This window comes from Westerdykella ornata (genome assembly GCF_010094085.1).
Source record: "Westerdykella ornata strain CBS 379.55 unplaced genomic scaffold EI97scaffold_7, whole genome shotgun sequence".
Classification (NCBI taxonomy): Eukaryota; Fungi; Ascomycota; class Dothideomycetes; order Pleosporales; family Sporormiaceae; genus Westerdykella; species Westerdykella ornata.
The window spans coordinates 221,548-235,492 of NW_022986857.1; the positions used below are offsets into that span (position 1 = coordinate 221,548).

Consider the following 13,945-nt stretch of genomic DNA (forward strand, 5'->3'; position numbering starts at 1 on the left):
CAGCCCAACCTGCTTTTTGGTTCCAAATCAGTCCTATTCTGACAGATGCTGTTCGAATCTGGTAGCCTCCTGGTAAAGGACGCCGCAGGATATCCAACTACCTGGAATTCTCGCATCGTATTTCCGGAAGGGTAAATTTGGTCTCCCGGTCACATGGCGCTGGATTTGCGAATGCTTACTCGAACGGGGCCGAAAGCTATTGAGACTATTGCTGGGAGATAGAGGGTGGTCAGCTTTCGCTTGCACAGCCTTATGCTGGGGTGTGGTGCTGTTTAGCTGGGATTTGCTACAACCGGCTATGACAGATTACTTGAGAACCAGTAGATCCTACAAAGATGTGACTAGGCTGCATTCACATTTTCGTGAATTCAGAACTTGAGAGCTGACAGCGAAGTGGCGTTTTCCATTAGGAGCGGGTGACAAGTTTTTGGACGAATAGCACTTTCGAAGCCCCTTGGAAACATGTGCCGCATAGTCGCAGTCCGTCCTTCGTTTTCGTGGTCACTCACGGACCGCCCGTTTGCCAAGTATGATAGAATCATACCAGTTATCTGTCTGATTGGTCCCCTGGCAGCACTGCGGTCACGCTCAAGACATGAAGGCTGCGGCGCAGTTGCGAGGTGCTGTCCACTTTTGGACTTCAGGAAATGACCAACCCACCATACCGGCAATATGATGCATAGAAGTCCGCGCCAGCTGAACATCGCCAAAGTTTACAGACCCACGGAAACCCTTTGCCCACAGCAGCGATAAAGTTCTGATATCAATGCTCACGGCGTAACGAGGGCTGCTGAAACCGGCGGGAATATATTGAGTGAACTGCGTCCCAGCAGACTGGGTATCTATCAAGTATGCAGGACATTATGCAAGTGCCACCCCTTTGCAGTACGTACCAGGCATAGGAGGTGTTCCTGAACAACAGCCCCTGGGAGGTGTGCTCGCCTCGGCCCGCAATCCCATTGATAGTCGAGGCACCATCCTTTCTCATGGCAGGACTTGCACCTTGGGAATCCGTTTAGCCCAGTAGTAATGTAATTGCTGTCATTTTCCGTAGCGTCGTGAATCTTCCCGTCCTGCCGTTTTCTCTGGAAATATGGCACCTTGGTGAAATGACCGACACCAGATCGGCAACAATACCTGCCCGATAGAGTTTGGCCAAGTTCGCCCCAATATTGGCCAAGCGGTGGAAATATGCTAGAAAATTATTGAAAGCAGAATAGACGCTTAGACTCTATCTTTATGTCTCAGTGATAACGCTGGTAGACGAATGCATTAATGCGAGCACAACGCAAGAGAACGTTGGAAACCCCTTCGAGAGAAGTTCGTCTTCTGAATTGGTGTATTTTGCAATAGCTAATGCTCGTAAAGCTATTGATCCCTCTCTTCCTCCTTACTGCTGCTGCAGGTGTTGGCCATACTCTTATACCACGTGCACAATTGAGAATTGTCACACAGTTCACCTGATGAGTATGACTTAGAGACAAATAGAGAGGTAGCCAAGGGCTCTAAAGGGCCTGAAATCAGAAACCACCAATCCCACAGTGACCCATGCCAGTGAGGCTATTCCTGATTGTCTCCATCCTCCATATCACTGCCCAGATTCATGAAGCTATAAATGCCAGCCTGTATCTGCTCCTTCGTTCCGCTCACCAGGATAGCAGCCACTTTGGCCCTGGCTTCTTCCATCTCCCTCTTCAGGGTTTTCCGTTTCTCCTCAGTCTGACGGAGCTCCAACCGAGCGCGATTGAATCGGTTAAGCTCCCGCTGCAGCTCTAATTCATCGCCAGCTCCCTCTGCAGTGCGATTCGGTCCTGCTGGGAAAGGTGTGACAGAAACTCTCTCCATTTGGGCAGTGAGATGGCGAAAGGTGTAAAGAGCTCGGTTCGTTATCGGAACAGCGTCCTTGTACAGATCAACCGGGCGGAAGAGGTCCGGTACAGCTGCTACACCTATGAGCAGTTAGTGCATGTACTGTCAAATCATTGCGAGTTCAACTTACCCCCAGGGTACAGCTTGTAAGCCTTCGCAATATGGCGCACAGCGCGCTTGAGCAGAGTCATAGCGTATCTAGCCTCTCCAACCCATACGCGATCGACTTCTTTGGCGTCCAGAAACGCATATTGGATCAGCGTGTTGAGCTGCTTTCTGGCGTCGGCGGTACCCAACCTGACGAGCACTTGGAACGGGTATATCAGCTCAGTATCGCCCCACGAAGCTCCTTCGATCATCTTTCTCTCAACCTCTTCACCGTTCTTCTTGGTAACCCTGTAAACGTATATCTCCCCAGCCTTGCTTTCGTACGTCTTGAGGTAAGCCCATACCTCATAGGGCGGTTCGGCCTTGCGACCGCCGAGGAAGAGCTTGCGCGTGAACAACCCGAGGCGCTTCATCTCCTCTTCCGCATCCTCGAATGTGAGATCATTGGCTTCAGGCAAGAGCATGAAGTCTGCGTGAACACCTGCCTCACGCATACACCTCTCCACCATCTCATGCTGTGTTGGAATCTCCTTGGATGGCAGAACGCCGAGCTCGATTGATGGTTCCCTTGGTATAATCAACCTCGATTTCGGTTTCAGTTTCAACTTCACGATCAGGCTTTTCTTTTTCTCGGTGCCCCGACGGGCTCCCGCCCCGCGGTTTTGCTCCTTGTTGGACCCGGGTTTTCGTGTACGAGACATCGTGACTCTACGTGCGGGACGATCGAACGCGTGCGCGAAGACCTGTGGGACAGACCTTGCTCTTTCGGGGATCGGCTTTTGTGGTCTTGAGAGAGTGTGTCTGTTCGCTCGTGTGTAGGAGGAAAGGAATTGCTGGCGAAGCTCGTCTTGGTCGCTGACAACTTATTTAGTGGTCGCTCACAAATGTTTCAGTCGTCACTCACAAATGTTTCAGTCGTCACTCACAAACCTTGTAGTGGTCGCTCAGAGTACTGGAGTATCAAGCGCGTCTCTTGAGAGCGGGATCGACCGAAAGACGAGTTTCGATTCAGCGATACGGCCTTCGGGGACACAAGAGACGGCGGTTGTTCACTGCTCTCTTCGAGGAAAGGAAGCGCCAACGACACTCGTGGTCACTGACAAAAGTTTTAGTGGTCCCTCGCAAAAGTTTTAGTGGTCGCTCACAAACCTTTTCGTGGTCGGCTACAGTTACCGACAACTCTTTGCGTGGTCGCTGGCAAGACTTTTAGTGGTCGCTCACAGCTTTTTCAGTGGTCGCTCACGAACGTTTTAGTCCTTGGTCAAGGTGGCCGACAACTTTCGTCGTGGTTGCTGGCAAAAGCTTTAGTGGTCGCTCGCAGGTGTTCAAGTGGTCACGTACAAATCTGTTAACGGTCGCTGTCAAGAAATGAGACGAGGGCAGTGAAGCGGCCACTCAGAACGCGGGCAGTAGACGAGGAAAGCGAGGAAGAGCTAGAAGAGGGGACGAGAGAGGAAGAGGTTGTGCTTTTCCTTGCTGCTGAGGAAGGTTGCGAGAGGCGCTGCGGGTGTTGGGATTATGAGAGAGCGGTGTCTGCGACCAACGCGTGGTGCCGAAAAAATTTGTGAGCCAGGTGATCTCTGTGTGTGTAAACAGACGTGACTGCCTAAAGCAGCGGACAGCGAGAGAGGCGAGCCGAAGAAGGACTCGCAGCTTTTTCCGTCAGTGAAAGACGGTGATATACGGATCAGAAACAGTGAAAGATATATATCCAATTCCACCTCCCAACGCAAGCTACCATGGGTGCAGGCTATATTAGAACACACACATGCACCCTTTCTACGACATTTATACAGCCATTATAAGCCAGTGTTCTTGTGACATTGGATTTGATAGCAATCCGTTTTGTACCCAAGGGGTATTCCCAAGTCATACATTTAGACAAGTAACAAGCGTTCACATCACCCTTGACGTTCAATTGCTCCTCCAAACCCATGAAGCTGCCTCGTCAACTTCTATTCACTATCACACATTGCAGTGAGCATCGCGATACTGATCAACGACCAAACACCGACCTAGAAACCACCAGAATCACCCCAACACTTCGTCGCCCAAACCCGCCTCACAAGACCACATTCCGTCTCCCCGCTCATACCGCAAAAGTATCTCTACACCAACCTACAAACAACAGGAATCTTACACCAGCAGACCCGCTACTACATTCCAGCAGCACGCAAAGACACCATATCCACCCTAGTCACGTAGCAAAGCGGAACTCCATGCCTAGACCTGAGCCGAGGAATTTCACGAAGTCTTCATCCTGCTTTCTTTCGAGACGGCGCTCGTGTCAAGGAATGCTTTTAGGGTTCGCCAATTCACTGAGGTTAAGCAGATTGAAGCAAATTCACTATCCTCTCACACATCGCCACCCCCAGCCCAGCAAGACAGCATACTAAGCATACCCCCGAAGAACCGATTCAGCGACATCGCACGCAACTCAAGCCCGCCCCCACCTCGTCTAAACCATCCATAAATCAAGCAAGAAAATCGCTAAAAGGCGTAGATCCTTCAACCCTGCCGTGGAAACAGCGATGCTGTGAAAGACCGGGTGTCAGAAGGCGCGCTATGCTGAACTATAATACCAGCAACCAGAATAACAATCTCGAACAAGCTAGTAGTTAGTTTAGGAAGAATCTAGTTTCGGAAGCAAATCGCTCCTACAGGGCGAATTTTGCAATGTCGAACTCCCCATCTCTGAAGCCGTTCGTTTCCCAACGCTTCGATGTTCGCACTACCTTGTTGCATACATGTGTCTGAGATCTTCGCGCTGGTGGCGGTGCTACGAAGGTCCAAGGTGTTCTACCCCGTGCAGTAGCGATAGAAAAGCAGAGCAGAGATGTAAGTAGTCGCACAGGCGGTTTACACTTCAACGCGTGCACTCCAGCTCCTATCCCCACATACATACCGTATACCGTACGTACACCTAGGTACCGCAAACCCCAGCACCCTACTCCCCCTAATCCCCCTAATCCCCCTAATGCCCCATCCCCCCTCCCTCACACCAACCAGCAACCAACGCATACACAGCAGTCACACCTCCATACCTCCATCCATGCACCCATCTCCACCTTAATAACACCTCCCTCCCAGAAGCCCATGTCCTCCTCCTCCTCACCCCACAAAACCCCGCGACACCTGACTCATCCCCCCGATCCCCAATCCCCACCAACCCGAACCCCAAGTCTGAGGTCGCGACTTTTCGCGCGATTAACTTAAACTGTTAGCCCTCAAAAGCTAGTCCATTCACGGTTCGTCCCTTTTAGCGCCGCCGCAACCGGAACCCCAATCCCAGGTGGCGCAGCTAGACTCAGTTTAATAAATAAGTAGAGGCGCAGCGGCACCAACCCACCTACCCAGAATCCAATTGTACTTATTATCATCATGTTCCCCATTTATTCTCCATCATCCCATTCGTGTCGGGGCGCAATGTGAATTCGATATCCGCCGCCTGCAGACGTGCGCCATTGACCGTCCATTCGCTTGATTCGATTCAATCCCATCATCATACCTCGGCAGGACCGTGAGAACCCAAATGGAAAGGAAAATCCGGTGGAGTCTGGGCTGAGAAAGAGATATTCGAGGAACCATCATGGCAACGTCCAACAGCACCAGACCACGCGAAGCCGGCCGAAGAAAGGAGAGAGAGAAGGCGCAAAGGGCAACACATCACCCGTGGACGCATTCACGATCCATCCATGGATCCGACAACAGCCCAGAGAAGCTCTCTGATCGATCACGAAGAACGTACAAGACAGAATAAGAGCAACCCAGCCAGCAGAACCAATTACACTCATCTGCAACCGATCTACAGGAAGAGCTAATCCGTGGTGGTGGTGGGATTGGTATCTCAGGGTGCTATGGTATCATCCATCATCCATCATCCCTTCCCCTCCAGTCCAGGCAGTCATGCAAATCGTGACTTCCATTCGTCCCTCCATCCCTCCATCCATCACTCGCATTACATTAAGAGAAAGAAGAAGGAAAAACCCCGCATCGATCCAAAGAATCGCATGCCAAGCACGACGCCGAGACCGCCGACCCGTCGAGCAACGCATGAACGCCTCTACCACACGCACCTAGGCGTGACGGCCATTCTCGTCCTCATAGCCGTGCTTCTTGTCACGGCCAATGTAGGTGGAATCCGCCAGCATGTTGAGGTGATCCTCCTGCTTATCCGTCGGGCGCTGGTGGATCCAGAAGAGAACGCCACCGATGGCAGCGATGATGGCAATCGAAGCGTACAGCCAGACGAGCAGCGGATCCTCAGACAGACCGGTGAAGGCCTGGCCAATGGCGTTGGAGAAGGCAGTCTGGAAGTGCCAGTACGAAGTCACGAGCGACCGCATGTTCTTGGGCGCCTTGGTGAAGGCATACTCGAGGCCGGTGATGGAGGTGAAGATCTCGGAGAAGCCGATGAGCACGTAGGGGACCGCCTGCACCCAGACGGTGAAGGGCGCCGGGTTGTCTTCGCACTGGTTCATGTACTTGCCGCACGGGCCGAGCTTGTAGATGTAGTACTGGATGACAGTGGCGCCCACCATGGCAAGCGAGGCGAGGGCGAAACCGGTGGCCATTCGCTTGATCGGGGTGAAGCGGATACCGGCCTTGCGGAGCGCAGGGTACAAGAAGTTGTCGACGAGGGGGATGAAGATGACGAGGGAGATGGGGTTCAGGTTGGTGATGACGTCGTTGGGCACACCGTTGAGCGTCATGGTGTTGGCCTGCGAGGTGAGGTTGTTGTTCATCTGGTTGTACGAGAGCCAGTACAGCGGAATCCAGCCAAAGCAAGAACAGGCACGCAGACCACGCGCAACCTGGTCAACCCAAGCATCGTCGAACTGCATCCACGCGGGCTTGCGGTCGCCGAGCTTGCTGGGCTTGACATCCTCCCAGAAGTTGTCCGACTTGAAGTTCTTGCGGGTCTGGACCGGGTTGATGGACCACTTGCCCTTCTGCGCAAAGGTCCAGAGCTTCCAGGCACGGAGCAGAACCGAGCCCGTGGGAGGGCTCTTGTGGTACTTGTTCCGGCAGAACCAGAGGACGGCCGGGCAGAAGCAGAACATGATGGTGGGCAGCAGGAATGACAGCCAGAAACCGACATACTTCTCGACATAAACCATGCTGATCTGGCCGGTGAGCGAGCCGACGTTGATGAACATGTAGAAGTAGAGGAAGATGCGCGAGACGGTGATGCTGGGGTCCGAGATGGCGCGCTGGCCCGTCTTGGGGTCGATGACGACGCGGAGCTTGGTCTGCCTGTACTGCTCGGCAATCAGGGGCGAGATGTTGGACTTGAAGGCGCCCGTTCCGAAACCGAGGATGATGACGCCGAGCATGAAGGGCGCAATGGCCTTTCCGCTGTCGAGAACCGTGGGCAGGGCAGAGATGATCAAGAGGATATGGCCAACGATGGAGAAGCCAATGGCGAGGAAGATGGTGTTGAAGCGGCCCAGGTACTCGTCGGCAATGATGGCGCCAATGATGGGAGTGGTGTAGGCCCAGAAGGAGTTGACTAGACAGACGTGAATTGGTATTTGGTCACGAGATAAACAGACGCGGCGAAGACTGGACTTACAGGTAGTGATACCGAAGGCGGCGCGCTGACCCATTCCCAGCGCACCGGGCTTGCCCTCCTTGGAGGGGTCGCTTCCCGCGCGCGAACCCTCAGGACGAGCACGCTGGATGAAGTTGGTGTCTGTTTTGAAGCAAAGCGCATTAGCCTCGAGGGGTTCAAGAAAGGGAGATGGCACAAGACTTACAGACGACCTGGCAGCCATAGTAGCCGAAGCGCTCGCACAACTCGACAAAGCCAACGGTGAAGGCGATCCAGGGAATCTTGCCCGAGATACGAGGGAGGGTCGCGAGGTCCTCCTCGGTGGGCTCCTCGCCCTCCAGGTCCTCCTCGAACTCGACGGGCGGACCGAGGCTGTCGGTGGTGCTATGGCGCGTGTCGAGGGCCTTCTTCTCGTCCAGCTCGTACATGGGAGTGGCGACGGCGACCTTGGGCTCGTGGCTCATGGCCATATCGACCTGGTTCTGAGCAGCAGCGGCAGCCATGGTGAGTGTGTGCGGCAGGCTCCGGATGGTCCTCGAGTGCAGGGCAAGTCACACACGTAAGGGCGAGGACGGGACGAGGGCGAGAGCGAGAGCGAGAGCAACCGCGGGCGAGGCGGGCTTCAAGTATGGAAAGTGGGTGGGAGCGGGGCCAGCAGGTGAAAGAGAGGGCCGACGGGGGAGGGGGAGGGAGCTGCAATTAATATGGCCGGGGTGAGGGTGAGGGGGGGACCGCCTATAGGCGTGAGGGTGTTTGACGGCCTCGAGGCTTTCAAACAGGCCCGCCGTGACTTCGGCGTTGTCGATGTTCGACGATGGCCCTTTTGAGCAGGTGAAAGTGTTGGTCGCCCAGTGCGAGGTTGCAATCCCCGGTCTCCCCATGCCTCTCCATTATCTGTCCCATGTCCAACTCTGGCCTAGTGGGCTGTCTTGTGGTGAACGGGGGACGGCGATGCCAACGATCCACCTTGGCGCCAAGCTTGGTGTTGGACTGGGCACTCCAGGGGCAGCAGAAGCCCGCCCTCCACCAACAACATTCACCCGCACGGCAGCCACCGCCACTCACCGCTCCCTGTTTTCCTCTCTCTATCGCCTCCATCGGCAGCAGACGCAACTGATGAGCAGAGTGCCATCCAAGGCTCTTCCCGAGGTCCCTATCTCTTCGCCACCCAGGTGTAACAGTACAGCGTGCGATGATGATTGCACACTGTACTGTAACGCAATCGCCATCGCCTTGTCCCACCTTTATCTCGATCTCCAGCCGGCCCCGCTTGCACGGTGCTAGGTACGGTCGTACCTCGCTGGACCGGGAAAGGCTTCACGTGCGGCAGTCTGGGATGTCCATCAGTTCTGGCCAAATCCTCGGATGGTTCTTCTGTTTCTGCATTAGATCCGCCGCTGCCCCCATGCTCTTGTTGATATCAACTTGCGGAGAGTGCTTGGCGGACTGATTTGATATTGGAATACTCTTCGTTGCTACAACATTCTCATACTCAAATCAGCAGCCGTCACCCCCGAGCCTTCGACGAGTCGAAATCCAACCCTTCTAATCGCTGACGGATGGTTGGTGCAATAACCGGTCCTTGTGGGATATGCTGGTCCTTTGGAAAGAGTTGCTGATCTGATATTCGTATCTGCGCACTATCGCCCAACAGGAAGGTGGTCAAACCGCGGCACTTTTCCTTTGGGACCTCGGATCCAATCACCATCCACCATGCCCTTGAATCCTTCTGGATGACTTCGAGAAAAACACGGGCCCGCTCCAGCCTCCATGCCTGCTGTGTTATCACCTGCTTTTCCCATGCTTGATGCCAAGAGAGTCCGGTCGCGGGTGCGGCGTCGGTGCCGATTTGGGTTAACAGCCATGGCGCGTCAACGGCAGCACTGTGGGGCCCGTGGCGTTTGCTTGACATTTCTTCTTTGCACCACTCCCTACGACCCACTGTAAGAAGGTACTGTGCCTGTGCCGATTCTATGCGCCAAAGTGGCGTCAGGAACGCGGATTTTGACGTTATCGCCTGCTCCTTATGGTTGTCCAGAAAGGGCAGTTCGGCAACGGCGGCTGACATCGCCTGTACTGTGGACTGTGGACTGTGTACTGTGTACTCGGGGTACCTGCAGCAGTCGTCAACTTTTGCCACTCGCAGATGAGCGCAGTCTTTGTACCATCATCCACGCCGAGGTTGCATGCTGTGGTAACACTGGCGTTTAGCGTGGGGACGGCGCCAGAACCGTTCACACCCACCATCACCGCCGCCGTCTCCTGCCTCGAGGAGCCAGTGATTTTGAGGCATCTCCATACTTTTTCCCCGCTCACAAAAGAAGGGGGTTTCCAAGCGATCAGAACCCAGTCCCTTGATCCAGGCTCAACCAGCCCACCGACCTGGTAGTGGGACCTGTTGAACACTGCCCCGCCGTGAACTGGGGAACTGGCGAACTGGGGAAACCTGGAAAGGTGGTGCTGTAGACTGACTGCATTAAGAAAGGGGTGGGTCGCTGTCCAACACAGAGGGATTTGAATAATATTATATATGATTGGCAGCTTGCTGCGGCCGCGCTATATATATGCCATATGGTCGGGCTGCCTGGGAGCTGCCTCACCTTTATGATCGAGAGAGTATGGTGGTGCTTGTTTCAGCCGACAACAATCGTTTCCAGCTTGAAATCGTCGCATCGTCCCGTCCTCTCGCCGTCATTCTCCAATCGCCTCCTTATCCAGCGGCACTCCCTTGGACCAGTGGTTGACCCAGTTGAACACTTCCTCGTACCAGAAGCGCCCATTCTCAGGCGTCCGCATCTGGTGGTGTTCGTCCGGGAAGTTCAAGAACCGCGACGGCACTCCCTTGGACTGCAAAATGTTGAACAGTGAAAGCCCATCGCTCTCGGGCAGCCGGTAGTCCAGCGTGTTGTGGATGATGAACTGCGGCGTGCTCCAGTTGGCAACGTGGTTCATGGGGTTCCAGCGTTCATACACGTCCAACGACTCGTATATGGTGCCGTTGAAATCGTGGCGCATGAACCACAACTCGTCCGTCGCATATGACGCAAGCGTCTGAGAGATGCCGTCGTGGGTGACGAGCGCCTTGAACTTCCGTCCCAGGTCGTGACCTTGGATCCAGTTGGTCATAAAGCCACCAAAGCTTGCGCCGGCAGCGATGCCGTTGTCCGTGTCGACAAAAGGAAGATTTTCCTTGACGTACTCCCAGCCCAGGACCAGATCCTCGTACGGAGCACCTCCCCAGTCACCCTGAATCGCATCGATGAGCTGCTGGCCGAACCCAGTGCTACCAGTAGGGTTGGGCGCCACGACAATATAACCTTGGTCGGCCCAGATTTGGTAGTTCCACCTGTTACTCCAGGCGTTGAGATGCGCACTCTGCGGCCCACCGTGAATGATGTACGCCAACGGGTACGTCTTGTTGGCAACGAAATTGCTGGGCTTAACGACTAACGCGTGCAGTTTCTGTTCCAAGCCCGCAGAGCCGGTGAAGAAGATCTCCGAGTATGTGTGCGGCCCAAGACCAGCCAATTGCTGATCCACCTTGGTGGAGGAGAACAGGACTTTCTGAGTTCCGTTCCTTAGAGTGTAGAAATCCCGGGTGCTCCACACTGCAGTGGCCGATACGAGTAAAGAGGAATCCGGGAGAACATAAAACCCTGCAACCGACGTGACCGACGTCTGGTTCTTGGGTACGAAGTCCCCGTCCGCCGAGGTGGGGATGTTGAAGATCCGGTTGATGGCGTAGTCTTCCGCAGCCACGTAGATGGATTCACCCCGAGGCGCCCACTTGATGGCGGCCACCCATCGATCCCATTTGGCAGTGAGCGGTTTGTAATTGCTGGTTGTAACACCGTCTGCGCCCTTGGAGATATCAACAACGTACAGCTGCCATCGATCCGACTCGTAGTAATCCCCGTCCTGCTGGATAAACGCGAGCTTGCAAGAGTCGGGAGAGAAGGTCGGCAGTCCAGATGCACCTTTGTGGCCGGCGGCATCTGCTTCGCTACTTGGCCCGTTGATAGCCTTAGCGACCTGGGATCCATCAAAAGGTCCAACATAGATGTAGCTCGCAGTGAACTCCGCCTTGTTCAGATGCGGAGCCTTGCTCAGGAAGGCAAAGAGCTTGCCATCCGCACTGATATCATAGTCGTCACTGCCACCGAAGGGTTGCACAGGTGACTCGGGTCTCGTTATGTTGAACTCAACCCCCTGAAGGAAGTTGCGCACACCCGGTTGCGCCAGGGAGTAGCTGGAATTCACGAGGAGTCTGCCACCAAAAACGGCGTATCTCTCCTTGGTCAACCACCGGTCCCAGTGACGTGGATAGATGTTCTCGTAGAGTCTTCCGGTGTGTCGTGGCTTGGGCGCGAGCTCAGGATTGAAAGCGGTTCCATTCTGATACGCCAAGGAGTTGACAAGGAAATGCAAATCCCCAGTAGAGGTTTTTGCAACCTTCAATCCGGAAAACGGAGCCTCCAACGAAGCTACCAGTTTGCTGGAGGCCGTTAGTCCTCTTCATTTCGAAAGGGTGTGCAATACGTACCTCTCTGAAGGCTTTTTGATGTCTCCGATCCACAACGTCACCCCTCCAGGCACTTTCTCATTGGTGGCATTGATATACAGGATCCCCGTCTCTGTACCAGGTATCCAGGCAATCTCATTCACTTCGGCGGCGCTCAGTCCCGCATCACTGATTTTTCCAGTCTTGAGATCAAGCAACTGCCACGCGGCTGAAGTTGACTGGTTTTCGAACGAATATTCTGATACAGAGAATATCGCGAGATCTCCGGTCGGATTTGGTGTTGCTACACCTCTCTGTGGTGCGCTCCATACAAGCCTTGCTCTTGTTAGAACCACCGCTAATAGCCGTAGAGGGAAGCCATCATAACGCACTCTGGAGTCAGAACGGCGAAGGCGCCATGACTAGCCAATGCCATGGCAAGGCCAAGATAACGCGCCATGGTAGCTGCGGTCCAATTCCGAGTCGAATTTGGAGGCGTTTATCTTGGTCGTACTACGGTTACCGGACTCCCGCCCAAAGAACCGAGCGTGAGAGGAGTAGCAGCGGGACGGAGACGACACGAAAGGCATCGCAGCGCTTTCCTCCCTCGTATTTGTAGTCGTACCCGTTGCCTGGAAACATTGCACGGTAGGCAAATGCCTCTTGCGCACCATACATCAACATTGAACATAGTGGATGCGTCACTGCACAGGACATCCAACAAACGTTGGAAAAAGCGTCAGCTATCACCTTCCTCACGCGGATTAGCTCCAGGTTCAATGCGATGCTCGTCCAGTCATTATTTGATCCGCGATCATAAGCGAATGGCTGTTTTCGTGACATGGACCGACACGATGGATCTTGATATTACCCCCCCTGACAGAAGGTGACGGGTTAAGCTCACGTGCAGCGCTAAGATTCCGCCAAACATCCTAGGGATGGTGCACCGCTGCAAGTACAAGTAAACGCCACCAAGGGGAACGTTCGGTACCCTGAAGAGAAAGCAGGTTTTACCACAAAGTCAAAACCAGCCATTTGGACCGTTATCGCACCTTTTGTTAGTGGATTGGCTCCGTGAATGCGTCCAAGGACCGTTCGCTTCCGAGGCAATCCATCCATGGAAGAGTAGCAGCGGCGTGGGCCCTTCATCAGTCGCACGGAGAATGCTGACGGTCGAGATTGTCATCAAAAACAGCCGAGGTAAGACGGTTGGACGTGCCGGTGGACTCGAGCCAGAGCGCAAGCGCAACCTATCCACAATGAGGATATCTCCGACCTTGCGTTGAACCCGGATTCTTGCTCTTTCTCCTGTGCTGCTTACTGTAGGAGAAGATTCGGCGTCGAGGCAGGCCGGAGTTCGTATAGACGGTTATCCCTGCATTATTGACCCTCCGCCCTTGCTTCTCATTGTGGCAAGTTCGCGAAATTGAGTCAGCTGAGATACATTCGCAGTTCCCTCATCGAGAAGTGTGCTGTGGGCATGTCAGCACCATAGAAGTCCTTTGTATTACAGTTGGGCTCCTCCAACCTCCGGGCAATATGCTGAGGGCTCGCAGGTTCATTTCTTCTGATGTTGTTCTTTGCCGTCGCCGTTCATTACCCAGAAGCATGCTCCAGTAGGCCTCTGCGGACAAAGAGTTTCGTCGCCATTGATAGGAGTCGTCCTGTTCTTGCGAAAATCAAGGAGTGTTTCCATTGTCGGGAATAGATAAAGCAGGGGTCGGGTCTCGATCGGGCTTGATCCTGCTCACGACAATAACTCTTCTTTGCACTGCTTAAGGGGCTTCAGTCATCGGCAGGAGCTATTGCGTGATGGAGCAGTCAAGTCGTGGCTGCGGTCGGTGGGATTGGTTGTCTGGGTGACTCTTTCAATAATCCTGTCATCACCATTCCTTCGTATCTCTTTGCCGTTG

At 54.1% G+C, this 13,945-nt stretch overlaps 5 protein-coding genes across 5 annotated transcripts; 1 reads left to right on the forward strand and 4 right to left on the reverse strand.

Annotated features, from left to right (window-relative positions):
- Nucleotides 1-1,560: 1,560 nt before the first annotated feature.
- On the reverse strand, nt 1,561-2,804 carry EI97DRAFT_488728 (uncharacterized protein; the record flags this gene model as incomplete). Its single annotated transcript, XM_033802208.1, has 2 exons — nt 1,561-1,949; nt 2,000-2,804. Coding segments are annotated over 2 exons (1,194 nt in total), but the record flags the coding sequence as incomplete, so codon positions are not given.
- A 3,108-nt stretch (nt 2,805-5,912) lies between these two features.
- EI97DRAFT_289390 (PTR2-domain-containing protein) lies at nt 5,913-8,168 on the reverse strand. Its single transcript, XM_033794433.1, has 3 exons — nt 7,737-8,168; nt 7,553-7,672; nt 5,913-7,489 (listed from the first exon to the last, which is right to left on the reverse strand). The coding sequence occupies exons 1-3, from the start codon at nt 8,032-8,034 to the stop codon at nt 6,054-6,056; spliced, it is 1,854 nt and encodes a 617-aa protein (XP_033654914.1). The 5' UTR covers nt 8,035-8,168; the 3' UTR covers nt 5,913-6,053.
- Nucleotides 8,046-8,927, forward strand: EI97DRAFT_289494 (uncharacterized protein). The gene has a single exon (XM_033794434.1). It carries the CDS (start codon nt 8,336-8,338, stop codon nt 8,813-8,815), a length of 480 nt encoding a protein of 159 aa, XP_033654915.1. The 5' UTR covers nt 8,046-8,335; the 3' UTR covers nt 8,816-8,927.
- Nucleotides 8,928-9,038: 111 nt separating this feature from the next.
- On the reverse strand, nt 9,039-9,778 carry EI97DRAFT_441441 (uncharacterized protein; the record flags this gene model as incomplete). Its single annotated transcript, XM_033799698.1, has 2 exons — nt 9,039-9,607; nt 9,646-9,778. The coding sequence occupies 2 exons, from the start codon at nt 9,776-9,778 to the stop codon at nt 9,039-9,041; spliced, it is 702 nt and encodes a 233-aa protein (XP_033654916.1).
- Nucleotides 9,779-9,910: 132 nt separating this feature from the next.
- EI97DRAFT_289587 (uncharacterized protein) lies at nt 9,911-12,718 on the reverse strand. Its single transcript, XM_033794435.1, has 3 exons — nt 12,425-12,718; nt 12,075-12,368; nt 9,911-12,026 (listed from the first exon to the last, which is right to left on the reverse strand). Exons 1-3 carry the CDS (start codon nt 12,490-12,492, stop codon nt 10,223-10,225), a joined length of 2,166 nt encoding a protein of 721 aa, XP_033654917.1. The 5' UTR covers nt 12,493-12,718; the 3' UTR covers nt 9,911-10,222.
- Nucleotides 12,719-13,945: the final 1,227 nt, after the last annotated feature.